Source organism: Phodopus roborovskii, unplaced genomic scaffold (genome assembly GCF_943737965.1).
Source record: "Phodopus roborovskii unplaced genomic scaffold, PHOROB, whole genome shotgun sequence".
NCBI lineage: Eukaryota > Metazoa > Chordata > Mammalia > Rodentia > Cricetidae > Phodopus > Phodopus roborovskii.
Window position 1 is genome coordinate 19,330,567 of NW_026126461.1, and position 27,985 is coordinate 19,358,551.

Here is a 27,985-nt window from a genome sequence, read left to right on the forward strand (position 1 = left end):
ACTTTGCATATCAATCCCAGTTTCTCTCCCTCCCATGCTCCCGGATATTTTATTTTCATATCCACATCTTTTGAGTGATAGGTTTGCATCGTGTACATCCTGTGCTACTTTAAGAACTCTTGTCATACATGTAAAGTCAGGTTGAGCATATGTAATGGCTCTTGATTGTCAGCCTGACTGCATCTGGACTTGACCCCTGTGAGGGATTTTTTCTTAACTGAATCATGTGAAGGGGGAAGACTCTCACGTTTTCTCTGGATCTTATGAGATAGAAGACGACCTGCTGGCCTGTATAAAAGGTGTGGAAAAGGAAGCTCACTCTTTGCTTGCTTGTTCTCCACTCACTGGCAAGTCTGTCCTTTCTCTGGCATCAGAACCTTGTTTGGCATTGTGGGATATACTGAGGACCAGCTGAGACATTGAGACTTGTGGACTGAACAGCTACTGGACTCGTAGAACTTTTGTTGGTAAACGGCCATTTTTGAACTAGCTGGACCACAACCCTGTAAGCTGTTACTGGATAATTTTTTTGTACACTGTGAAGATGTGTCTTTGCCAAGGTGTTTTCCGATAGGTTTAATAAAGAGCTGAATGGCCAATAACTAGGCAGGAAGAGGTTAGACAGGACTTTGGGGCAGAGAGAGAGGAAGAGGAGATGAATCTCTATGAGTTCAGGGCTGGTGTGGTCTACCTAGTGAGTTCCAGGATAGCCAGAGCTACACAGTGAGGCCCTGTCTTTAAAGAGAGACAGGGAGGGAAGGAGGGAGAGGAGGCATCAGGCAGACAAGCCTTCAACACATAGTTGCCCCATGTACTTCTGGGGTAAATAATGGAAACACATCAGCAAAAAGGATGTACGTGTATACTTAGCGTCGTTATCACTTGTGGAATTTGAACAGGGTTCAACTTTGTTTCTTGAAGCTAGATGCTCTTGTGAAAGGGACTTTCTTTGTTCTGTCCCTTTCTCCTTCCCCTTCCATCAGTGAAGACAGTCTCATTTTTAGCACAGGCTATTGTTGAACTTGCCGTGTAGCCCAGATTCACTTCCCTCCTGAATCAGCCTCTTGCTTGCTGAGTTGCAGGTGTGCACCACCACATCCTGTGCCACATTTGTCTTTGTCCTGAAAATCACTGAAGAGCTAACACAGTAGCATTTCCAGGCCCGGCACTGGCTGAGATGGGAGACCAGTCCCAGGGCGTTTGCACGTCAAAGCGGGGAGGGGGAATGTCCTTTAGCCAAGGCTGACCTCACTAACTCCCTGTGTGCCTGAGGATGACATTGGGCTTCCTGGTCCCCTTCACCTTCTGGGTGTTGAGACTACAGACATTTTTCATCACACCTGACTTACCTGACCGGTTTTCTAGGGATTGGGCCCACGGCTTCCCAAGGGTTAAGTAAGCACTCCTACCAAGTTGGTATTTCCCCAGCCCTCAGGATATACTTTCATATAACCTGAACAGGGAAGGTTGGTGCTTTTCTTTGAAAATTATGGGGTTGAATGAGACTCGCTGCCTATTATTTTACTGTGTATTAGGCATGGTAGAAAGTGTGTGTACCTGGTGATGTCATAGCTCATCTGATGGGTCCATGGTACATGCTCCTTTGCAGGCAGAACATTCTGTGAGTTATTCATCAAAACAGTGACACAATACTGAGGTGGGCCAGAAACCCAACGGCTGCTCTGTTACATAAGAGGACTTCTGAGGTGAACCTTGCCCACACGGGGTTCATTACACCCACGGTCATTGCCCGCTGAGTCTCCACACTGTTGGTCTTGTCAGTGCTCAATTCTCTCTGGGTCTCAGCTGGGCAAAACAAAACACCAAAACCAATCAAACAACTGGAGAACTGAAGGGATTCATGCTTTGTGCCTGTGCCTTCTTCAGTGAGTGACCTCTGGCTAACTGCTTGACCTCTTTCTGGGCCATAGCTCCCTCATATTTGGAACAGGACCCTACCTTCCTGCCTAGCTGCTTTTCTGTTTCCTCTGTACATGTTCTCTTACTCTCCTCTCCTCTGACTTTCCGTCGTCTTAGGTGATTTCTCCTTTATCTCGTCCTGTTTTCTCCCACCTTCTCTCCTGGCTTCTTATCTCTTCCTCCCTTACGCAGAGTGAGATTTGTTGCTCTTGTCTGATGCCAGGGGCCTAGAGCTACTGCGGGTCATGAATGACGAGATTTGAGGTTTTGTACATGCCATAACATTTCTGCCATCAAAACTCTTGTGAAGGAAGGAGGTTGTGTACGTCATGTGTATTTAATGGCAAGTTAACGTGGATGCATTGTTACTGACGGCAGCTGGGGGGTGAGGTGACTTTAAGGCGGGTTTTCCTATTTCTAATCTTAGTGAGATTGGTTTTGTTTAATTATCAGAGGACAATTTATAGAAATCATTTCTTTACTTCCACCATGTGAGTTCTGGGGATAGAACTCAAGTTGTCAGGGTTAGTAAGTGCCTTTGCCCACTGAGCCACCTCCATCACTTAACATTTATTTACTCTAACTTTGTGATCTGGATCTTGATGGAGTATCACTGTGGTTAGCTTTTCCATCCTTTTCTTGGTCAAAATTTTTGTTTTTTGTGACGTTTCGAGGAAAATGGAAAGGTTTAATACTGAGGTGGGTTTCTGGCCCACCTCAGCATTGTGTCACTGTTTTGATGAATAACTCACAGAATTAAATGTACGTATTTCAGCTAGTTAGTTAAATCCTTGTGTAGAATTATTAGAAATCCTATCCTATTCAGTTCCTCTTGAAGATAGGTAAAACTTTTTGCCTGTATCACTTCCTCTCAAAATGGTCTTACAGCCCTAAGACCAGTGGCACACAGCAGAAATTGAATATGAGCTATGTATGTAGTTTTACGTTTCCTATGAGTCCCTTATAGAAGGAAGTGGGGGGGGGTTCTTGTGTAAGAGGGAGCCTGCTGTGCAAGCGCAAGGAGTAGAGTTTGGACCCCAGTGTACATGCACACAGAGCTCTGTGTGCCTATCTGCAGTACTAACACTGTACTTTTCACACTAGCTCTAGGTTCAGTGAGAGACCCTGTCCCAAAGAACAGAGTAATAAAGCAGGTACTTTAGTCTGTCCTCTGCATATGTTTACATCTAAGCATGTGCACCTGTACCATACACAATGTAGGAAAAAAAACCACAGAATCAATCAAAATACTTAATTCAGAAGGAATATATAGTATCATTTCAACATACACATACACACACCACAGTTTTTCGCCACCTTTTTAAAAATACCAAATCATCCTACCCAGTGGCTGTCTTCACTCAGTTTATTATAGCCTTCAGTACTAACCTGCTTGGAAATTTAATAGGTATATGTGGTAGGACACTGTTTGTAATAAATTCCAGAGTATTAGAAAAATGGCTTTAATAAAATGTTTTAGCTTAAAAATCAAGTATATTTTATATGTGTGTTTTAGGGTTTTAGAAAAGTTTGAATGAGGTTGCTTATAGCGACACCCTGAGAGCTAGCCAAGGAATATAGAACTTAAATATTGCTTTGTCATACTCTTGAAGTCTAGTTTTGTTATTTATAGAGTGCTGAGCCTGGACAGTCTCCATACTTGTGAGAAATACTGGTCATACTAATATAGTAGAGTAAAAATATTTAGTATTGGGCTGTAGAACCCTGGCTGAGTGGGAAACAGTGATGCCATAGAGGCATGTAAATCATTTTCCTTACATGATTACATGAGTTTTTTCCTCCATGTATAAAGCTGTTTTTATTTCTACAAATGAAGATGTGATTGGCCTAAGGAATCATTAACTCAATCCCTGTTCTGTGTGATGGAAGCTGTAGTTGGCTGTCTTGTGATTGGGCAGGACTTGGTACCTATCAGTGTAAACACACGGCACAGCCTGCCCCCTGCCCCTGCTTATCTTCTTTGGAGAGATGGGGCTGAGGCATTTTGAGCAAATCTCATTGGTAAAGTTGTGTGTGCATTGCTTTTTTTTTTTTTTAAAGACCTGTTTGCTTTCAGTTTTAACTGTATCCCCGTCTGCAACAGTTAGCACCTGATGGTCTACAGAGTAACTTTGTGTTGGTTGGTGCCCTCACCTCTGTAGAGTCATGCTTGATAAGCTTCTTAGGTTTTATTTAAGATGTTTTACTTAGAAGAGAACAGTGAAGATGAGAAGGTTCAGGACAGCTCATTGAGTAAGACTGCAGGTGTTTACCATGGCAAGGCCCCTCCCGGCATCCTGGTGAGTCCCATTCACCCATGTCTCTGCTGCCTTGCTTGAGGCCAACTCTGGACAGCACCCACTAAGTGAAAGTGGGGGATGCCTTTGTTTGGAAGATGTGTCTGCTGGGCTGACTTTCCAGCTTTAAAGTGTTATGTAGAACAGTGTTTGGCTGCCTGCTCTATCTCCTTGCCTTTATGCTATCTTTATTCTGCTTGTTGTTTACTTAATATGTTTATGCCTAGAAAAAAATGTGATTGCTTTAAACTGAGAACTCAGTGTTGAGTTCTGTTCTTGCGCCTCAGTGTGGTAGTTGAAGGATTGGAAGTCACTTAAGTGGTATGTGATACAGAAAGAGTGACTTTCCCTTTTGTGACTATCAGCAAACAAAAAATGCCTGAAATGTGTGTTGGGGGTAAGTTTGTCTGAGGGGTTTTTTGTTGTTTTATTTTAATCTTTTTAATCTAGTTTCTCTTGCTGTAATAATGTACAAACAGAACAGACCTTGTAAACTTGAATTTTTAAAGTCTGCCTTAAGGAAGCACAGTCAGGTGATGCAAAGGCGATAACACTTAACTCTACTCATGGAACCTTGGAAAAATAATGCCATTAAATGCCTATTTCTAGTTTATTTAATTTCTTTTGTTTTTGTTTTGCACCAGGTTCTAGTGTGTAGCTCAGGCTTGACTGTTCCGTAGGCTGTCCTTGAACTTACTATCTTCTTGCTTTAGAACTCCTGAGTATTGGGATAACACCTATGTGCCATTAAGCCTGGCTTAAATCCTTATTTTAAATTGAGGCAGGGGCTATATAGTTTTCTATTCAGATACTCCAAATGAAGCTCCAAATGAAAGCATTGATGTTGTGTTGTGTCTTCTCATTTAATGTAAATTACCTTGGTTACTTTTCTTTTTTAAAACATATTAAGGTTGAATATTTTTATGAAAACCAGCATAAAGTCCACAAAACAAAAAATAGATCTCTGAAATCTATTAGCCTGGTTGATTTTAGTTTTAAAGGTATAAGAATGTCTGTGTCCCTTTAGAGGTTTTACCATACATATTCTGTGTGATATTTGCTTCTGGATCTGAGATCACTAGTGTCTCTATGCAGATTTTTTCACTTAACTAGTAACAGCATTATTTAAATATGAATACAAGTCAGATGCTAATGTGGGAGGCAGTTCTATTTTGAAGTCTCTTGTAATATAAAGGATATGTGCACATGAATTTGTGCACATTAGTCTTAAAGGTCAGAGGAAAGAATGTGAACATAATTAATTCTCTATGAAATAATCTATTTAGTCCACCAGCATACAGACCAGACCGCCTTACAGGAGAGTTCTTAGCCGCCTTGCTGTTGGTGTTTTCCAAAGGGAAGTTGAAGGTGTTTGCTTCGTCTGCATTTTGTTAACAGTCTGCTTTGTGTCACCACCCCCAGTGGCAAGTGACTGGTAGCTGACTTACTAGATTTGCTATCTGCTTAGTGAGCCGTGATGGCTATCTAGGAGTTTGACTTTGGAACGAGCAAGGGTGTGTGCGGTGGAGAACCCTGACTTTGAACTAACCAGAGCTCTAAGTGTTGAACCAGGCAGATGGACAGAAGGGTAGTAAGGCAAGGCGTCCTCTCTTTCCCTGGCTACCAAACTGACTGAGGAGCGTGTGTTTGCAGTTTCATTTTATAAGTTGCTCCTACTCTCCCCAGCCAGTACCATGATGAGCTGAGGCTCCCTGGCTTTCCTCCTCCACCTCAACATTGCCCTTATGTTTTAGGATCAGTGCTAGGTGTTGCTGGCCCTAGCAGAGTCCTAGATCTGAGAGAATGTTCTAGAATACTTATATAAAGTGTGCCTTGATAAAACCTCAGACTGCTGGCTTGGTGTTAAAGGAATTGAACGCAACTCTAAAGGGTCTAAGTTAAAATATCACCCTTTTGGGAAAGCATTTATTTTATAGTCTTTATGTATTCTAGCCTAATTCTACTGGGTTACAAAATCCACTCAGTTCTGGGAAAGAAACTATAGTCTCACATACAGTAAAGAGTTTGCGTGTGTGATGTTGCTTTTTACCTAATTGAAAATAGGACAATTTTTATTATTTTTTCATTGTTTGATGTCTTATTCTAGAACATGTCCCCCCTTTTCCTTGACTCCTCCAGAGGAATTATCTAAATTTCTTCTGTAAGTCGTCTTGGGGAAGGTTTTTTTGTTTTGTTTGTTTGTTTGTTTTTTAAAGGGTGTTAGAGCAGGACTGCTGATGTTATTTTGTAAGAGTAACGTCTTAGCTCTAATGAAATCAGATTTGTTACTGGGAGCCTTTGGTGGACCATCTTAGCATTAGCTGCTATCCATTTGGAAAAGAGCTTTCCTAGGAATCTGGACCAATTATGGTGGCTCTGAGGCTTCAAGTACAAGCAGAGGATGGTGAGTTTGAGGCCAGCCTGGGCTAAATGGTAAATCTGTCTCAAAATGAAAAACAAACCAAAAGATAAAGGAAAAAAGGATCCACCTAACCCGGGGCAAACTTGAAGAGAGAATTGTGTAACCCCAGAAGTGTTATCACATGCACACATTGACCTGAACACTGCAGGGACTGAAAATAAGCAGGTCTCCAGCTAGGTCAAGGGGCATAAGAGATAGGATTGTAGTTACCCATCACCGTATAGTCTCTTAGATACAGAGCACAGCACCAAAGCTCCTACAGCCTGAAATCCAGCTGTAAGATTGAAATATATTGGGGAAACGTGTTTCTTTCAAGGGATAGTGAAGCTGGAAAACAAAAGCAGGAAGTGTCACCTTCAACTCCAGGAGCTAGTAGCCTGCCTCTCTAATCATCAGCTTGAAATACATTTCTAGTCACTAGAGGAATTTACAAGTATTATTCCTGTAGTGGGGTTGTACTCTGGTCCTCAGGACTCCTCAAGGGCTTCCGATGTGTAGCCAGAGCCAGAACAGACATGGAATCCCTGCTAAGTTCTACTGCACTTTTATCATAGACAGAAGAACTCGGGAGTCCAAGAACTTGTTTTTGTTTTTAGCACAAAAACTGTACACCTTCTGTCTCGGAACCCCCCTGTCTGGTTGCCATGTGCCCACAGTCTCTTCCTCCCTTCTTACTCTTCTGTTTCCATAACCTTAAGTCCCAGTGAGTACTGCTCAGACATGTGGTGTCCTTAATTTTTGGTTTGTCTGGTGTCATCACACAATTAGATTAGGGTTATGTGTTTTTGACAAAAATTCCACAGAAGTGATGAGTTCTTTTTAGGGAGTTGTCTCTTGATTACTTGATGATATTGTCTGCTATAAACTATAAGACAGCTGTTTTTCTTTTTATATATAAGTGTGGCTCCAAGACAGTGGTCAGAGAATGTTCAGGTGTTCTGCTTCCCCTTAAACCTGTTTTTAAAACACAACCAAGTTTTACTCAAGTAAATAACCAACTCAGAATTTCACTAAAACCAAATTTGTTTTAATTCTAAGTATATCTTTCTTTCTAAAGCAGATACTGTTCTCTCAGGCTTATTGATACTAAAGTCCTTAGCCTGAGCTGTTGAGAAGTCACTGAACTTTGGGCCTGCAAGTGTTATAGCTGCTCTGTTGTTGAAGTGCTGTGATGCCCTTTAAACCCACTGGTAATTCATGTGGCTAATGAGCTTCCAGGCTATCATCAGATGCTGGGAAGGGCTGTCAGCTCAGAGAATTGAGACAGTTGTACAGTTTCTCAGCATCAGCTTCACTTAGCTGTAGTATCAATTAACTAAGGCTCTGTTTAAGGGGGGGAGGGAAATGGACGGAAGATAAATGAGATTTAACATATTCCCTGGGTAGGCCTACAACCTACATGAATGTCAGTCTGTACCCAGAATGAGACTGTATTTTGGCTGTAAAAGAGTCATATTAATTATTAACTTAGTGGTCAGTGCATAAATAGAACTTCTCGTAGAGAGGGATGTTTCAAAGGAAATTAATTGTTAATTGTGCTACCAGCATATTTGGTAGTGATCCATTTAGCAACTTGCTAAAATTGAGTGACTTTTTGTGGAAGCCAAAGGGTTTGACTTCTGTGTTTATTTTGGAGATCGTACAGTTATTAATGATCACTGCCAAAATAGGTTGGTTGTTCAGTTGTCATGTTGTAGTAGAAGGTTTAAAATGGGGTGGTGGGGAAGAAAGTTGGGAACTTAATTTAAAAGATTTCTTTTAACAAGAAACTCCCCGGAACGCCTTAAAGAAGTCTTAAAAATGGCTGTCACAGAGAGTTTGCAAACCTTACTTCTAAGTAATGCAGTCCGACTCCAAAGTATTTAACCAAATAGAATACTGTACACAAATATGTGTGTTAGCTTTACCTTGTAATTGTCAGGAACTAGGAATACCCAGGATGAAAGGACATTCACACCACAGAATAATGTGTAATAAAGGACAAACTACTAGCTGAGCACGCCTTTAATCCCAGCACTCCAGAGATAGAAGCAGGTGAATCTCTTGTGAGTTCTAGATCAACCTGTTTTACATTGTAAGTTTGAGACCAGCCACAGCTACATAGTGAGAGTCTGTCTATAAAAACCCAAACAAACAAAACCTGCAACAACAACATCAAATTACTAATACATTAACACTGTTAAAAAAAAAAAAAATGCTTTGTACTAAATACAAGAAATCACTACATATTCCATGATTCTATTTGTGTAAACTCAGGAAAAGACAAGACTAAGGGTAGAAAACATGCTGGGCAATTGGAGGAGGAGGTTTACCAGAGGAGCATTACTTAGAGGAGGGGGCAATGTGATTGATTGATCTGCATCTTGATTACTATGATCGTGTAAGTGCTTACTTAAATACACAGGATCCCAACACCCACATAACCCGACACACTCCTGGCCTGGCCTCTCTACACCTCTGTACACACGTACACATAAACAAATATATTTTTTAAAAGCATACAGAATTGTATACTACAAAAGAATGAATTTTATTATATGTAAAGTCTATTTTGAATAGTACACGTTTGAAATCTTACAATTATTTCAGAACAGAGTCATTATAAACATTTAGCTAATAATTTTCCTATGTAGATAATCATTTCATAGGTTGACTTAATGATATTTTGATAGCCTTCAAAATCATAAAACTCATTATGTTTCCTAGCAATTTCACTTCTCCTTATTTATCAGCCAGGTTAGATGTCCTCTGTAACACCATTAGGCACCTTTTATAGTGGACATGAAGACTTGGCATATTTTAGTTGAGAGATAAGAGCTAAATTACTGGAAAGCTTCATTATGAGATACTGTTTTGTTGGTGGAAATGAGAAAAATGGAGTGAAAATATAGACCCGGACATAATTATATGGAGCTATAATGGTATTAGACAGGTCTGGTCGAGTCAGTAATATGGGGATGGGGCGGGGAGTTGGAACCTGCCTCTCCTATGCTGCTTGCCATGTTAGAATCTGCTCAAATCTAAAGAATAAGCATTTAGTTTTCCTGCTCTATTATAAATTTGGTTACTGGAGAAAATTCCCTGGTACATTACTGAGTGTTAGGCAGTTTAGACTGTAGTTCCTAGCATCCTCTTTGAAGCTGTGCTCTATAGAATTGTAGCGTTGGGTGTGTCCAGACGGCCCTGGCCTACCTTTCATTGTGGACACCTTCAGTCCTGGTGTGACCCCTCGTCACCTGGGACTTCCTTTTCAGACCAGCAGGCTCTCTTGCCCAGTTTTTGCTGTACAGATGCAACTTGTTCTCACAGGTGTATTATGAAACCTAGCATCTTGAAGCGACTGTCTTGTTATGTCTGAGTTAGACCTATGCAGGTTTTCCTTAGTGAGGTTACTAGTGTCGAGAGAGAAGCGTTTGCTTTCTGATTGTGCACCCATCACTTTTGGGAATCTGAGTTGATCACTACTGATACCTAAAAGGTGTCAGTGCACCTATGCATGTGTGTATGTGTGTGTAACGTGCACGAATCTTCATTTATCTCTTAGGTATCGTTGCCTCTTTCATTGATAACAAAATACCTCTTATAGTCCTCCTGCTCCTTTCTGATTCTATTCTCTAGAGCTTCTATGCATTCATCCATTTGTTACTTGGTAATTCATGAATCTGTACTGGGTTTTCTTTTGGACAGTTAACCAGCTCCCATATCATGACATGAAAACTTAATATTAGTTATGAATTTTTGACCCAGCTTAGGCTCCTTTCTGGTTAGCTCTTTTAACTTAATTTATTCTGTTTCTTTTTGTTCACCTTTTGCCGCGTGGCTTTTTACTTTTTCTTTGTGTGTGTCTTACTTCCGCTGTTTCCTGTGCCTGGCTGGCAGCTGCCGGGTGCTTACCCCAGGCTTGCCCCTGGTTCTCTCCTCCTCTCCTCTTTCTCTTGTTCCTCTCTTCCCCCCAAGCCTACGTTTTTCCTGTGTGTTCTCTCTGGCTGCCAGCCCCACCTACCCTCCTCCTGCCTAGTTCTTTATTAAACCAGTCAGGTGCATTAGGCAGGGAAGGAGAAACAAACACAACACACCCTTACACCATGAAACTGTCAGTACTTAGCTCTGAAGGGAAAGGTACCCTGGCAGTTAGAAGCCCCAGAGTACCTGCAGCTGGGAACGGAAAGCTATCCCAACAGAAGTGTTACAGCTGTGCTCTGGTGGGGAAGAGTTTCCCCAGCTCCAGGAAAGGTTTCCCTGCTGCAGGTGCAATGAAGCTTCTCCAGCAGGGGAGGGTTTCCCCAGCGAGGCTGCCATGGCTCTGCTGTGGAGAAATGTTACAGCTCTGCTCATCTTCCCCTGACCAGCCTGTACTTTTGGACATTTAGCAACTAGCTTTTGCACAATAGATTTTTTTTATGTATAACAGCACATCTCTTAACCACAGTAATTAAAATGATCCTGAATAGACGTTGTTACACTTTATTATGGACTGTATGCTGTAGTTGATGTAAGCTTGTTACACATTTAGAAGAGGGTAGTTTATGGCTGAATGGAGATGTTTTAAAAATGCCATTTTCAGTGGGTTTTTTTTTTAACAAATTGTAACAATATTCATTTTAGCATTGCCACCCTCAGTCAGCCATGTAATACTGACTCTGTGCCGCCTAGCTAATAAGCTGCAATAGGAAAAACAGCAACGTTGTGAACATGTGTGAGTGACTTAAAGAACGGGGAAACTCAGTGTGCTAGGTGCTAGGTGGCAGAGGAACATTTCCTGGTAAAAGAAGGGGTACGGTGCACTACCTCCACACGCGTTTCTCCTCGGTGTTGGTTTTGGAGATAGTGTTTGACCACAGAAGTGAGAACAGAGGTCTGCATTTCCTTTCCCTCTGAGACAAGGACTCTGTCAGGCTGTAAGCAGACGCCATGCGGCAGAGCAGTGCATAAGAAGAATGTCCAGCATCATTAGCTGTTACAGAAATGCAGTCACTATGTATTGTCATAGTTAAAGTAAACAGTAATGCCACGTTGTGTGAGGACACAGGATAATTTCACCCCTCACCTCCCATTGCTGGTGGCATTGTAAAATGGTAGCGTGATCCTGGAAAGTACTCCAAAACAGCTAAGCCTGCACTGCACTTGGTTTGCCACTGAACAGTTGTACTCAGTGATCCTCCTAGGCAATTATCCTGCAATGTAAAATCCACATTCACACAGACCCTGTATAACTATGCCCGTATTTGTAATAGCCAGAGACTGCAGGTACCTGGCTTTCAACAAGTAAAGAGTTTGATGTTGCTGTTGTTTTATGGTAAGTCTATGCCATGAAGTACATGTAGCGGTAAAATGGAATGAGTTATTGATCCAGCCATCTGAGTAAGTCTACAGAAAAAAGTATGAGGGAAAGAGGCAGTCCTAAAAGGGTACATACTTTATGATGCTGTTTATATGGCATCCTTCCTAAAGTGACAGTCTTTTCAGAAATAGAGAACCTATTTATGGTTGTTAGAGACTAAGAGGAAGGTACTGGTTGTGATATTTTGCTGGTGTATCCCAAGTAGAGGGTAAGGCTGCGTTGGATGCAGCTTTAACCTTTCTTAGAACTCTACACTGATCTCACAGTAGAAAGACAGTTTGTTAATTCGTTTTATTTATTTGGTGTTTTGGAGATAGTTCAGGCTGTCCTTGAACTCCCAATCTAGAAAGGCAAATTTTTAAAAATAAAATGAGCCAGGCCTGGTGGAAACCAGGAGGCAGAGGCCAGTAGATCTCTGTGAGTCAAGGCCAGCAGGGTCCTCACAGTGAATTCCAGACCAGCCAGGGCCACACGGTGAGACCATCTTAAACGAACAATGAAAGAAAGAAAGACAATGAGATACTTTGCTTGTTGGTTGGTTTTAGTTTATTTATTGGTTGGTCATTTTATTTTTTTTCCTTTATTTATTCAAGAAGTAATTATTATCAGATACAGTGACATGTTCCTAAAGTAGGATTTTATTTGGCTTTGAGTTGTAGGCCAACTTGGGGTACAGAATGAGGCCTCGGGGGGAGAGATTAGTCAGGTTTGGTGGCACAGCCTTTAATCCCAGCATTCAGGAGGCAGGGGAAGACAGATCTCTGTGAGCTCAAAAGCAGCCTAGTCTACCTCTTGAGTTTCAGACCAGCCAGGACTACACAGTGAGACCCTGTCTCAAAAAATAAAAACTTCAGAAATTGAGTATTTGTTGAATGTTTAAACTGTCCTTCTATCAAAGCCAGTTCAGTCATCCTAAAAGCAAAGTTACCAGTCTGTAATTGTTTCATAATTATAACATGCAGGACTCTACTTTAGGAGATTGTAGTAAGTTTGGTTCCTGCTGTTCATTGTTCGAAGCCAGCTCTTTGGTATGAGCAATTTGAAGCCTTGGCTACATAAATACCCAAGAGAATGATCAGGATTGTATGTCTCAGGCTGCCAAGCAACTTGCCCTGGTTATAGTCATCTCAGTGTAGACCGTTAGCATCTGTGCTGCCCTGGGCACTTTTGTCTCTGGAGTGTAGGGTCATCAGCTATGTGTGGACGGGAACTGGCAGGGCCCTTTCATTTTCTCAAGGGATCCGCATTTTGTCCCTATTCTACCTAGGATTTACCTGACAACACAGAATGTCTCTCTAGAATTTTGCAGAGATGGAACTTTGAACTCAGGGTAACTCCAGTGCTGGTTTAAAGAGACCACTGTGTGCACGGTTAATAACTTGTACTCGTCACTCTTGAAGTCTGATAAAAATTGACTTGTGGACTAGCCTAGAACTGGAGGGTTCCTCTGATCCTACACCCAGGAGAAGGACTCCCATGGGTTTGGCTGAGTGATGGTGTACTCAACCGCTGCAGTGACAGCTGACAGCCTGAGGGCTAAAGGGTTTGTCTCTGTGTGGGCTGGGTTTTCCAGTGGGAGAAAGGGTGGGAGGTAAAGCCAAGTTTAGGTGCGCCTCCCCGCCTTCACATTATAGGGCCCTAGTGATCCAGATTTGAGTAGTGAGTTGAGGCTGAGGAACAAACTAAAAGGCCTTTTGTGCTCTGAATATGGTGAGACACAGCGTATGCCCCATTGCGTTGAGATACTGAGGGGCTTCCCTAGAAAGTAGTGTTGGCATGTGTTAGTCCTGGGGCAGTTCACTGGAGTTTTTTGATGAAGCTTGTATCTGAACCCTAACATCTTACCTATCACTTGCATCCCTTGTTTTCTTTGAGAAGATGAGTCTGTCATCCCTGGGCCTTTTCTGCTTGGCAGCTATGATCAGAGTGGAGTCAGTAAATTCCAAACCACCTTGGCAGGAGTGCCTCTGTGGCTGTTGGGTTTTTTAGTTGATTTTCTACAGGCCCTGAGCTGCTGTGGAGGGAGATGGAGTTAGTAGCCGCCCCACCCCGGGGCTGTAAAAGGAAGTGGAACTTCCACAGCCTCAGGCCCCACCTAGAGGCAGCCTCCCAGGCTTCGCTGTAGTCCTTGTGTAGAGATGTGAACGCAGCAGCAGCAGCAGCAGAGAAATGGGCTCTGAATAGCAAACAAGAGCCTATGTGTAATTAAAATGTGTGTGTGTGTGTGTGTTTGTGTGTATGTGTGTGTATTAATTGGCAAATTCAGTGCTGACATCTTTCTTTCTTTGTTTCTTCAGTCTCAAACCATGAATTATGTGGGCCAGCTGGCTGGGCAAGTGCTCGTCACTGTAAAGGAGCTCTACAAGGGCATTAACCAAGCCACCCTGTCTGGGTGCATCGATGTGGTCGTTGTGCGGCAGCAGGATGGCACCTATCAGTGCTCACCTTTCCACGTGCGCTTCGGGAAACTGGGAGTCCTGCGGTCCAAGGAGAAAGTGGTGAGTCAGGGCAGAGCCTGGGTTAAGGTGGGAACGTAGTCAGTGCACAGGTCGGCATGGTGAGCTCACCGCCACTCTTGCTCTTTCAACTGAACTGCTTTGAGAAGTGACTGCTGAATTCACAAGACTATTTATTACAGGAAGTTTCTCCAAATGAAAAAGAAACCGAGATTATGAAGATAAACCCTACATGTTGAAACTCAGAACAAAACTGGAGATAGTTACAAACAAGGAAGTTAGGCTTACTTTGAAAAATAAATTTTCCCTTACTTAAGACAGCACTTTAAAATAGTATAGGGCCAGCAGGATGACTCAGTGAGTTAAAACCTTTGCCATCAATTCTCGTCCCACAGGTGGAACGAGAGAGCGTGATGGAAAGTTATTCTCTGACCCCTCCCCACATGTGCCCTGTGGTTCACATGCATGCTTTAAAATCTTAATAAAAAAAAATAGGTGCTCTAAAAATAGAATCATACAGGCTAGAGAGCTCTATGCTCAGATATATAATATGTGCATGGATGCACAAAGCCATGGGCTCCATCACTGTCACTGCATGAGTAGACGTGGTGGCCACTGCCCAGAATCTAAGCACTGAGGACACACAGGCAAAAGGACCAGAAGGCCAGGGCCATCCTCCACTCAGCCACAAAGCAGACTTGAGGCCAGCCTGAGATACATGAGAACCGGTGGTAGGGAGGGAGGGAGGGAGGGAGGGAGGGAGGGAGGGAAGGAAGGAAGGAAGGAAGGAAGGATGGATGTCGTTAAACTGATTATGACTAAGTAGACTAAGCTCATGTAGTCAGGTGTACATCATCATATTTGTTTAAAGGAAACTTTTACCTGGTTGACTGTGTTTTTCCTCTTTGCTTTTATTGGGGGGGGGGAGTGTGGTGTTTGGGTTTTTTTTTTTTTTTTTTAAATATCCTTTCCCTCCCTTGAGTATTGAGCAATAGGGAGGTTTTTGAAGTGTGTGTGGGAAGTTTTAAAACTAGGTTAATTAATAAAACCTTGCAGAGCATGTAGTTGGCAACTTTTCATGCCCACATTATCTACCTGGATAATGCCAGCCCCTCTTTCTAAGACTTTGGAGCTCTGTGAGGGCACTGCTCCACTTCCTGGCGTGTGTGTGTGTGTGTGTGTGTGTGTGTGTGTGTGTGTGTGTGTGTGTTAAAGACCAGCATGTATGAGTTAAGAGTGCTGAGCTTTTTGTTATTTGTGTGTGTGTGTGTGTGTGTGTGTGTGTGTGTGTGTGTGTGTGTGTACAAATTTCCCTCTGTTTAAGTTTCGATTTTTCTGAAAGGGAAAGGAAATGGGTTTCCCCAAACTAGCCTTTTCTTCCCTCTTTTGTAAGTGTTACAGAATCATTCTCCACCAGATTTTGCAGACTAGCCTTTGCATGATCACCTTTAGAGAAAGCACAAAAGCAGCCATAATTCTGCTTGTTCACTTCGCAGCCCCCACTCGAGATCAGCCTTGCCCATACATAGTTAGGGCCTTGGTGTTTGTTTCCTTTGTAGTTTTGTTTCTCTGTGTATCCCTGGCTGTCCTGGAACTCACTCTGTAGACCAGGCTGACCTCAAACTCACAGAGACCTCTTGCCTCTGCTTCCCTCTTGCTGGGATTAACCACTGACTTATTTTATTTTTTATAGTGACACTATAAGTACTTTCAGATTGGAGCTGTTTTGGAGGGACTCAAACCATCTATACCCTGCAGTTTCTCATTAGGTGTTCAAGGGTACATTTGTACAGTTTCTTTGGGGGTCTTCCCAATAAGTCCTCCCCAACCACACCCTGAACCAGGTTTCTAACTGGTAGGGTGACTCCTCCTTTTGGAACAGAGCTGCAGCAGGTGTGTGTGAACACTTACCTCCTGTAGGTGATGGGGACTGATAGGGGCCTTCTCTGCAAGCCTTGTAGATGGGCAGGCCACACAGTTCATTCCGTCAACTGATAACTATTGGATGCCCAGGCTAAGTTAAGTATCTTGTCAAAACCCCAGTACTCTTAGGATCATACTACACGGCACAAGAAAAGAAAAAATAATCTTTCCTGTTCCTTCCTTCATATCCCAGAATCTCAAAGGGTATATAGGGGAGAATCTATCCATTTTACTAACCAAAACACTGCCGCCTTATGGCAGGTAAACTTAAGCCATGTCTGATTTAACATGCACTAGTAGTTGCTTGTATGAACCTCTTGTCTCAAGTCTTTTGGATTAGGATCAGCTGTTTATATTTAAACTGACTCTAAATTTTCAAACATGGTGACACCTGAGAAATGTACCTGAAATCATAAAAGTACTGTCTAGAGAAACAGTTATTTTCCATGATGTGTTCATGTTTGATGGAACACCAGTACTTCTAGTATATCTTACAACTTGGGAGTTTAATTTTAGAAAGTAAACTTTTTGTTGATCTGTGACAAAGTTGATATCATGGTCACTTACCATAGTAAAATCCCAGTGTCTTGGGACTGTCTCCAACATGGGTGATAAGAGCTGGCCTCCTGTTCTCATGCACAGACATGCCAAGGTCCAGGGGCTTCTGCTCCAGTCAGTGCTGGTTTAGGAAGGTTTTAAAGGCTCTCAGAATTCTGCTTTCCCACTTGGGTCACACCCATCACAGGCCTGGTACTGCAGCTGGGAATGGAACGTGCTGGATTAAACCACAGACTCACCTCCACAAGAATGCACTTGAGACGCACAGTCTGAAGTAAGGATGGACAGCCCCCTGCAGAGTGCATGCCAAACCAGGCATTCATTAACCCCTTATCTGTGGGTATCTTTTCCATTTTAACAACTACAGTCTAGGAAATAGGACTCTGGGAGGGATGAGTGTGATTTTTAGAAGACAGCTTTACTGGGATTTGAACTATCAGTCCTCTCTCAAATAGTAACCTTGGGAAACACTTGTTCTGCCTGGGTGCTTGTCTTAGTCACTGTTCATTGCCATGAAGAGACACCATCAAGAAGAGAGCATTCAGTTAGGGGAGCATTTTCAGAGGGTGAGTCCATGACTATCATGGCTGGGATCGTTGAGGCTGGCAGGCCTGGAGCTGAGATCTGACATTCTTGCCCCCAACTTGGAGTCAGAGAGTCCTGGCATGACTTTTGAAACCCCAAAGCCTACCCCCACCCCCACCCCACCCCCAGTGACACAGTGACATACCTCCATCAACAAGGCCCCACCTCCCAATCCTTCCTAAACAACCCACCAACTGGGAACCATGTACATGCATACACCCACACACAAGAGCACATGGATACTCCCCCCATCCCAAAGGAGTTCTTGTAGGTGTACTTGGTATTGGCACCTAATGTGCATTTAAATTTTTGGAGAGAAAAGACTTCCTTTATATAAATCAAGAGGGTAAAATAAGCCAGTATATAGATTAATGTGTTTCAAAGATAAGATAATGGTTATGAAGTGTTAATTTTTCTAAGATGATGGGTAAGCAATTTAGACTTTGATTTTGAATCTTAAAGAAGTATTTCATTTCCCTATCTCCATTGGGTTAAATTGACACATCTAAAAATGAAAAATGTGAAGGGATAGCAGTGTGAATGTATGATGATATTAGTAATTTTATTTAAATAAATACTTTTTTGTTTACCTTTATTTGTTTTTTTAGTTTTAATGTGTATATGTGTCTATATGTGTGTCTACTTATGTGCCTTGTGAGTGTGGCTGCCTGAGGAGGCCAGAAAAAGGTGTCAGCTTGGAGCTACAGTTACAGGCAGTTGTGTGTGGTCTGATGTAGGTGCTGGGAATCCAACTGCTGAGCTGTTCTTCAACTGCTCCTAAAATAGTTTAAGTTAGTAATCATTCTTCTGTACTTGTGGTGGAAGCTGCTAGGCTGCAAGGGCCCCAGGAGTCATAGTTCTCCTTAGTTTCTTGGCAGTGAGCATTCTCAGTGATATAAAACATCAAGAAAGCTGACCAAACGTTGCACTGGGTGAGTCGGTTGGTAAAAGTGCTTGCTAAACACAGTGATGGATGGCCCACTTGTAACCCAGCATACTGGAGGAAAATCTTGATCCCTGGAGCATGCTGTCTAGGTATACTAAACAAAGTGTGCCCTAAGTTCCAAAGAAATATTCCTTCAGTATATAAAGTGTAGAGAAATCAAGAAAGACAGGCAAGATCAACCTCAGGCCTTTTCACAAAGGTTCATTAGTGTGTGTGTACACACAAGCACACAAGCTCACATACACACACACAGAAATTTGGTGTGTGCATGCAAATGTGGTCATTTCCTCTAAAACGTAAAAGGAATGTTTGTGCAGGGTGATTAGTGTATTATTAACTGTATATGATACTTAACCTTTTTTTATTTGTTTTTAATAAGCATACGATAAATTCTTCAAGCATGTATTTATACCATGCAAAAACTATTTCTACATTCAGGATAAGAAACATTCCATTGCCCTGTCAACTTGGTCTCCTCTAGTCTCTGATGGTCCCCCATGTTTTTGTTAAGAAATTTTATTACCTTGTTTGTATGTTTGAAACAGGGTCTCACTATGTGGTACACGTTGGCCAGGATCTCTGTGTATCATCCAGGCTACCTTCAAATTTACTTTCTTCCTTCTTCATTCTGCTGGTGCTGGAATTATGAACCCTATGAACCCCATGTGTCATGCTGATCAACTTTCATTTATTTATTGTTTGGGTTTTGAGATGGGTCTAACTTCACAACACTGAACCAGGCTAGCCTCAAACCCACAGAGATCCACATGCCTCTGCCTCCCAAGTGCTATCGATTGATGTCTTTTTTTTAGTTAGTTTTTGACCTCCAGGAAAGTCATAAGTATAATTCAGAAAAACTTTTTTGTGGTGAGAATGGTCCAAGTGTGATGGCCTAAGGTAGGTCCTTGGAAGTTGGTGGCAGAAAAAGTCAGCTCCAGAAAGTTGTTCTCAAACCTGCACATGGGCACCATGGTCTCTGCCCTCCTCCAGTATTCAGAAATAAATAAAACAATTCCTTTGTCTAATTTCTTCTCCTTAATGTTAGCATTTTATATGGCCCTTGGACTTTTGCTAAAACCAGAAATTTATATTGGCATATGCTGTCAACCAGAGACATTATCCAGAGTCTATGAGTTCCTTAGGGCTGTCTGCTTTCTGTTCCAGTGCCCATCCTCAATGTTCCCCAGCCCTTCCCTGTGGCTGTCTGGTAAGGAATACAGGAGTCACTGTGTAGATCGTCCCTCAGTTTTGAATTTGACATTTGACCTTTGAAATAAGAATCCAGAACGATGCTCTCTCTTGCTAACGAGTGCCCATCATCTGTACTGCATGCTGTATTACTGTTGATAGAACCTTTGAATCCCTTCATTCATGGTGTCTGTTAGAGGTTTTCCACCATGGATCCACTTGTAGGAGAAAGTTTGATTTCCTCCCCCACCCCCATTAGGCTTGCTATGCAAATATTATTGTTTCCCATAAATTTTAGCATGCAAAGGACTATCTTTGTTCTCATCTATTTAATTATTTAATTATTCAGTTATACAGTTTCTGCCCATGTGAATTCATAGCTATTAGTTTTACAATATAGGTTTCCCCATATCCTTACAATTTTAGTTGCTCAAATTGGCCCATTTTTTTTTCCCTCCTTCCATATGCTAGTCTAGGAAAATCTGCTTCCCTGCTTCAACCTTAGAGCTCTGGTTTCTTTTAACTAAATTAGTATTTAAAAGCAATGATCTGGATACAGGTTTTTTTCATTACTACTATGGTATCATTACTTCTAGGATGTCTCAGCTGGTAAATGAGGGGACCCCCCCCCGTGTGTGTGTGTGTGTGTGTGTGTGTGTGTGTGTGTGTGTGTGTGTGTTTGTGTGTTCGTGTGTTCGTGTGTTCTGAAATGCATACGTATAGTCCACTTGGTCTGTATAATGTTATCTTTGTTCCGCTCATATTAAGTTGGGGAGGCTCTATAGGTGTCTCCTCTGACATCCCCAGGAAGCAGACAGCAGACTCCCTGATCCGCCCTGCCCCTCTTCTGCAGGGTTACCTGAGCGCAGATTTGTGTATGCACTGGGACTGGGCTCCACAGCTCTGCATTTGGGAGGTTTGGTTTCTGTGGTGGTCCCCATCTGTGGCAAGAAGTTTCCTTGATGAGGGATGTAGACCAATTCACTAGGTGACACCCTGGGGAAAGCTGAATTTCCTTAGAACATTATCAGTTTTTTGTGTATTTTTTGTATCTTGGCCAATAATTTCCTCCTTGAATTGTCCGTTTTATAAAATGTTACATGAGGTCTGGAGGGATGGTTCAGTCAGTAAAGTGCTTGCTTTTCAACCATGTCGGCCCCAGTTTGATTCCCAGACCCACATAAGTACTGGGCATGGTAACATGCGCTAGTTGTATCAGTTCTGGGAAGACAGACAAGCAGATCTGTAGGGCTTTCTGCCCCCCACCCCCAGCCTACCCTAATCCTCTCACTGGGACCTAAGCCCCTGGTCCCAGTGAGAGGCACCCTGTCTCAGAAAAGGTGAATAGCCTAAGGACTCAGCCTGAGGTTGATCTCTGACCTCCATGCACGCACATGTACATATGCACACGTACATACACAAAGATATACATACATATACACACACACATACAAAAGTTAGATATCTGTAGCCACATACCCCCCCCCCAGTCGTTGCTCTGTGGCTGAACTGACTATGTCTGTTGTTGCATAGTGACCTGGGATGAAAATGCTAGCAGGGGATTCACTCACAGCTCAACATGAGGGTTACTGAAACGATTGAATGTTTGAATCCTGTGAGACAAGCCCTGCTTATGCTATAACTTGGAAAGCACAGAAATGTTTGTTAATATTTCTCCCATTTTGAAATACTTGGCAGGTTAAGATAGGCATAATGGTTCAGACCTGTAACTGTGGCACTTGAAAAATCTAAGGCAGAATGCTGTGAGTTCAAGATCAGGTTAGGCTACTTAGCAGGACCCTATCCTCTGGAAAGACAATTGAGAGATTAAGCAATAAATTTTTAAAATGCGCTGAAGATGTTTTCTTGCAATCCCTGGCTGTCTGTGTCTCCTAGTACCCAAGTTTATTTCTTGTAGGGGTGGGCTCTGGAGCTAGTAACAGTGTTTCTCTGGGCTATATCTCTAGATACCCAGTGCCAAATTTAGCTTGTGAGCCAAGAATTTTGATTTAGGTTAGCCTAAATAAAAGACTCTGCTGAATTATGTTTGCTTGCTCCTTAGATTGATATAGAAATCAATGGCAATGCAGTGGATCTTCATATGAAATTGGGTGATAATGGAGAAGCCTTCTTTGTAGAAGAGACTGAAGAAGAATATGTAAGTTCTCAAAGGTCACAGCCCCTTGTGTCAGGCTTCTACAACATGTCTCAGAACAGCTGGTCAGCTATTTCCATAACTGTGTGAGTTATTATTATTGACTAAATAAGCTTTCGTTACATGTTGAACTAAACTTCCAAAACAGCTCACACCAACCAACCTTCAGGGTTTGGAGAATATCTAGCATCAAAGGGCTTTCCTGCTTCCTGTCCACTAAAGCTTATGCTTATCTTGAATTCATTCAGAAGTTCTGCCTTGAGGCATATCTCTGAGACTGTGTGTGTGAGAGTATGTGCATATGTGACCTCTACATTTGGAAGACATGTTTACAAGGCCAGAGAGCTCAGCAGGTAAAGGCACATTCCATACAGGCCTGCCTGACTACCTGTGTTTGGTGTCTAGAGCTACATAAAGATGCAGAGAGCTTCTCCACAAAGTTGTTCTCTGATGCTGCGCAGCACACAGTACCCTCCCTTCTCTTTCTCTCTCTCACATAAATAATAAAGTTTAAAAAAAATGATTCTTTTGTTTGATTAGGAATATTATATCCATTACCTTAAGAGTCACTGAATTATGATTTCGAGAAAGTTAAATTAATAGGTCTACGGCGTCCTACAAGTCCCATGGCCTTGTGTGCTCCCAAGTAAACCTAACCGAGCTGGAACAAAGCAAACTCTCCTTGTTATAGTCAAGCTTTGTAGAAGCACCACTGTATCTTTTTTCCTTAAGAAATTAAATCTTTTGACAGCAAAAATTACCAATAGCAAATCGAGCTTATGTTGACTTTTTTTTTTTTTTTTTTTTAAGCTGGGGAAGAGCAGCAGGGTGGGCTTTTGCCCTGTGGAGCAGTCCGTCCTGCGCAGTGACCGCGTCCAGGTGTTTTCCTGGACCTCTGACTGATGTTTATTACCTCGTTTGCATTTACATGACTTAAACAAAATTCCGCCTCATCCGAAATAAAGGCAGAAAGGCAGAGTAAAGCATCATAAATATTATTGGCTACCACAAGTGTAAAATATTTTTGATGTGTTTCTGAAAATCAAGTATAAGCCGTGTATCACTGATTATCACTGTTAGACAGTGATCTGGGTTCTTGATAGTCCTTTGCTTGGCTCCTGCCAACAATTCTATTTAAAGCCTGCTTTAGCTTGAAGAACATCAGCCATGCGTCACTTTTTCTTTGTCATGTATGGCTAAATTGACTAGATTTTTTTCTGCACTATAGTAAGTGCTAGGACAGCCAGAGCTACATACTAAGGCTCTCTTTCAAATAAACAAAAATAGCCATAAAAAATGTCCTAATTCATCCAAGAAATATTAGAATTAATAATCTATGGCATATAATATGAATAAAATAATGATAAAGACCTGCTTTTTTGGTTTTGTTTTATTTTTTATTTTTTGCCGAGACTGGGTTTCTAGACAGCTTTATAGACCAAGCTGGTGTCAAACTCATAGAGATCCACCTGCTTCTGCCTCCCAAATGCTGGGATTAAAGGCGTGTGCCACCACTGCCCGGCTTTTAAAGGGGATTAAAAGTTAACAAAAGCCCTCTTTGTTTATCTGATGTTTTTGACCATCGTCATCATTCCTTCTCAGTCATCAATCCTGAAACAATCCCTCTTTGACAGCCACACGGTTTTCATGGTGTGGATTTGCCTGGGTTATCCAACCATTGTCTTATTGATAGATTTCTCAATTATGTTTCTATTGCTGTGATCAAGGTCGTGAATTTATTTCACCTTACAGCTAACTTCATAACTCCAGCAAGAGCCTGGAGACAGAAGCTAAAGCGGAGGCCATGGAGAATCTCTATTTACTAGCTTGATCCTCCTTGGCTTACTTTCCGATAGCACCCAGGACCACCTGCCCACAACCGGGCCAGGCCCTCCTATGTGAATGATTCATTAATCAAGACAGCACCCACAGACTTGAATAAAGAGCAGTCTGATGGAGGCAGTTCCTCAGTTGGAATTCCCTCTTCCCAGATACATCAGATTTGTGCCAAATTGACAAAACCCAACCAGCAGAGTAGACATTCATGTGTTCTGCCTCACCTCAAGTACTTCTATAATATAACAAGAAGACACTACAGAACACCAAAACAGCTTTGAAGAGAAGTACAAGGACATCTTGATAAGTAACAAAACTATTAAATGAAGTGTCTAGAAATCAGGGCACATCAAACTCACCTGGGTGACTCAGAGGCATTCGGACAATGCGATGACAGTTATGTGTTAGTGATGAGCCTGGAAAACAAAACTTCCAGCTTCTGGATGCTTATCAAATCCAAGTTTAAAATTTTAGTGGGTATCAGTTATGGAAACTCACTTGTTTCCTGAACCATTGTGCAAAAATATGACCATTCTAAATTATGAAGTTAATTTATGCTTGACTACCTCTCCCCTTCCCGATTGAAACAAATGGTTAAGAAGTTCACTAGATTTAATGTGTTCGTGGTTAAGTTGAATAGTTTAATTATTGTAAATATTGGGCCACCTTTTCTTCATTCATTGTAGGCTGTTGCCTCTGTCATAATCACTTTCCTCATCCTCCATTCACTTGGCCACTTGGCTCTAAATCCTTCCTAGTTCCTGGCTCCACCCACCTGCCCTGCCGCCCTGGTCAGTTGTGGCCTCGGCCTTGGCCTCTGCTTCACCGTGTTCTTACCGGTCCTTGTAACACTCAGCTGCCGCCGCCATTTTGATAGCTCTTTGTACATATTTTAATTGGCCTAGATTGTTGTTGTTTTTGTTTTTTTGAGGCTGGGTTTCTCTGTGTAGCCCTGGCTGTCCTGGAACTCACTCTGTAGACCAGGCTGGCCTCCAACTCATAGAGATGTGCCTTTCTCTGCCTCCTGAGTGGTGGGATTAAAGGTGTGTGCCACTACCTCCTGGCTTATTGGCTCAGAATTTAATTGCAGCTCTTTCGTGTTCTGCTGAGCTGACAAAGCAGTTCCTGCAAATACACTCAGTTACATACTGAATGAACTAACCCATATTTGAGTCTAGCAAGGTGACTTTCTTAACATAGACACTATGCCTTCCAACCCCTGTGAAAAGTTGTATACCTGAGAAATTAATTATTGTTTTGATAACTATCTAGTTTGTTGTAGGTAACTTATCTTTTGTTCTTTAAGGAAAAACTACCTGCTTATCTTGCCACGTCACCAATTCCTACTGAAGACCAGTTCTTTAAGGATATTGACACCCCTTTGGTGAAATCCAGTGGGGATGAAAGGCCATCTCAAAGCTCAGATATTCCTCACACCCTGGAAACAGAGACAGTTTTTACTCCAAGTTCTGTGAAAAAGAAGAAACGAAGGAGGAAGAAGTACAAACAGGAAAGAAAGGAGGAGCAGGCAGCTTCTCCTGCTGTAGAAGATGTATGTGAAGTAGGCGTGAGTTCTGATGATGATAAGGGAGCCCAGACGGCGAGGTAAGGCTCCCAGACTGCACAGGGCTCCTGCAGGCGCCTGCCATGCCCGTGTGCCCCAGTAGAGCTCAGGGATCTGGGGGCTGCTGTCCTAAAGGTGTGTGCTATGAGTCTGACCCCTGCACCCATCTGTAAGTGTGGGACCCAGTGAAGAAGCACCACACTACCCCTGACTGTTAGAGTATCCGGTGCTCCAAAATGTTGTTCGGAGCCGGCTGGAGGCGTGCCCGTGTCCACTGAGTAAACTTCAGAAATCACATTGTCAGCTCTTAGTGATTTACTTGGGGTGAGCAGATTCAAGTGAGAACGTTATGTTCCAGTTGTGTAGCTTTCCAACCCTAGGATCTTTCCCTGGCCCACCTCTTCTCCTCCTCCCCTCCCCCTCTCCCCCTCCCCCTCCTTCTTTCCCTTCTCCCTTCCCTCCACTCCCTGTCTTCTCTGCTCTCCTCTCCCCTCCCTCCCTTCCCCATCATCCCCTCTCTTTTCCCCTTCCTATCCATTCTCTTCCTTATCCCCCTTCTTTTTCTCCTTCCCCTTCCTTCTACAGGGTCTCCCTGTGGAGCATGGGTTGGTCTCAAACTCATAAGTGGAAGTTTTGATCACCACTTATATACCAGTCGAAATACTCAAAACCTATACCACTTTTCACTGTGTGTCTTGAGTGGCTACCCAAGCCCTAGAGGACAGCGTGTGGTGGTGGTTGGCCTCTCACTTGTCAGCTTTTGGAGGCTGCTGCCTGCAGGCATCCTGAATGCTGTGTCCTTTTTTTGAGTGTGGGAGGACTCGTGATCCAGTCGTGTACCTCAATTACCTCAGTTTAGCTGCTGGGAAGAGGTGACACGCTTGTGTCTGCAGAAGTTGTGGTAGTGAAGTACTTTTGCAGTAAAAGAAGGGAGGGTAGCTTTTCCAGTTAAAGAAACTACGCAGAATAAACTTTTATGTTATTTGTTAAGCTTTTTAAAACTATCAAACCATGAAAAACCTGCTATTAATAAATAGTGTACTGTAATTATACTATTTGGGGAATAACATAATTCCTTCTTAGTAAACTTTTTAACTTATTTCTTAAGATTTTGAGCCCTGGGTTATAAATCCTGGAATAAAATTGTACATGTAGCTGTACTTTTTAGCATTCAAACATTTTCCCTCTATCTTAAATCATTTACTGTCATGGTTATTACTTTTCACACTGTTGGGTAGAATTCAGAATTCCTGTTAGAAATAAACATAATTAAAAGGCTGGAAAGATGGCCCCTGTTTTTGCAGGGGACCGGGGTTTGGTTCCCACCCACGTGGTGGTACCCAACCATCCCTAATTCCAGTTCCAGGAGATCCTGTGTCTTATTATGGCCTCTGTAGGTACCAGGTACACAGGTGGTTACAGTGACGCGTGTGTAAGCAAAACACTCACATTTTAAAAGTAAATAATGAGAAATGGAAATAATGAGAAATACTTTAGGCTCACAGAACAGCATAAATACTGATAACCATTTTAAATCCTGAGTAGAATGTCTTTGGTTTGTGTTAAAACCATCGGCAAAGGTGAGTTATGAGCTCTGCTTCTGTCTCTCAAAGACAGTTTACTTTCAGAAGAAAAACCCTCTCTGGTCTTCTAGTTCTCTAAAGTTCTATCTATAGTCAAGTGTTTCAGTGGACAAGGAACGTATTTCTACACATGGGAATTTCCCACACATGAGTTTACAAGGCCCCTTCTGTACCTTGTCCTGAAAATGTTTTTGCACCCCAAATTTTTGGTCCACTAAAAGTGGCCTGAAGTGATGGGTTTGCTCCCCCCCCCAGAACCTAAAAGTTCTGCTAACGCTTTGTGTGTGTGTGTCTCTTGTTGACATAATTAGCAAAAATTTAGATTCCTGAACAACATGCAGCTTTATCTCAGGAAATGACATTTCTAGGACACACACAGCCTCTGCTAACACACAACACAAGAACTGCTACCACACACACAGCCTCCATTGGGGTGATAGCTGATATGGTTGCCAGCACCTACTTGCTTGGTAAGAAAGCTTCACAGCACATGTGATTGGGCCTCTGTTGTCATTCAGGGTTTAGTGGCCTGCTTTTCCTTTGGGTTACTAGTAAATTGTGAATGCCACCTTTAGGGGAAAAAAGAACTTTTTTCCCCCTAAAATTTTCTTAGAACAAAATCTGTACAATTATGCATCCGACAGAAATTAGATGGCTGTCAAAGTTTAAGCTGTATTGTGAACTCAGCGGCATCTGGACCTGTGAGAGTTGGGGTTGTGGAACCAGAATCTGGGCAATCAGGAGCTTCTTTCTAAAGCTGTAAAAGAACTGAGCTCTGGCTCCATGCTGCTGATCCATGGGGATATGTTCTGAGAAATGGGTCAGTAGAGGGGCCAACCCAAGTCTAAATGGTATGGAACTGTCCCTCATTATGGACTTAAAAAAAAAAAAAAAAAAAAAAAAGATGTAAGATTTGCTAGTGAGAGTAAACACAGTAGAAGCTCAGGTATACCACAGTTGGGGATGTATTTGATCCACAGCCATTGACCATACATTCTACATTAACTGTAGTAAAGCTTTTCTTCATTTGGGTATGAATCTTCTGGTGGCCAGGGAACTTGGACTCTTGGCCCTGCACAGAGCCCCAGGCACATGTTCCTGCAGCTTGTTGGGGCTGGACATAATGACCTACCTAGCCCACGTGAACCCTGGGCCACTATTTCTCAGGCTTCCCAGAAGTACCCCACACACTTGTTTGTAGTCTACACTGG

At 42.4% G+C, this 27,985-nt stretch overlaps 1 protein-coding gene across 2 annotated transcripts in view; it reads left to right on the plus strand.

Annotated features, from left to right (window-relative positions):
* Lpin2 (lipin 2) overlaps nt 1-27,985 on the plus strand; it is a 59,211-nt gene that overhangs the window by 10,393 nt on the left and 20,833 nt on the right. The window contains exons 1-4 of one of the 2 annotated variants that reach the window (XM_051190920.1): nt 4,119-4,220; nt 14,278-14,478; nt 21,699-21,794; nt 24,934-25,232. In XM_051190920.1, the coding sequence (XP_051046877.1) occupies nt 4,119-4,220; nt 14,278-14,478; nt 21,699-21,794; nt 24,934-25,232 (698 nt within the window). Of the gene's footprint in view, nt 1-4,118; nt 4,221-14,277; nt 14,479-21,698; nt 21,795-24,933; nt 25,233-27,985 lie in introns of those variants that run through there. The other variant, XM_051190921.1, reaches the window with a different exon arrangement.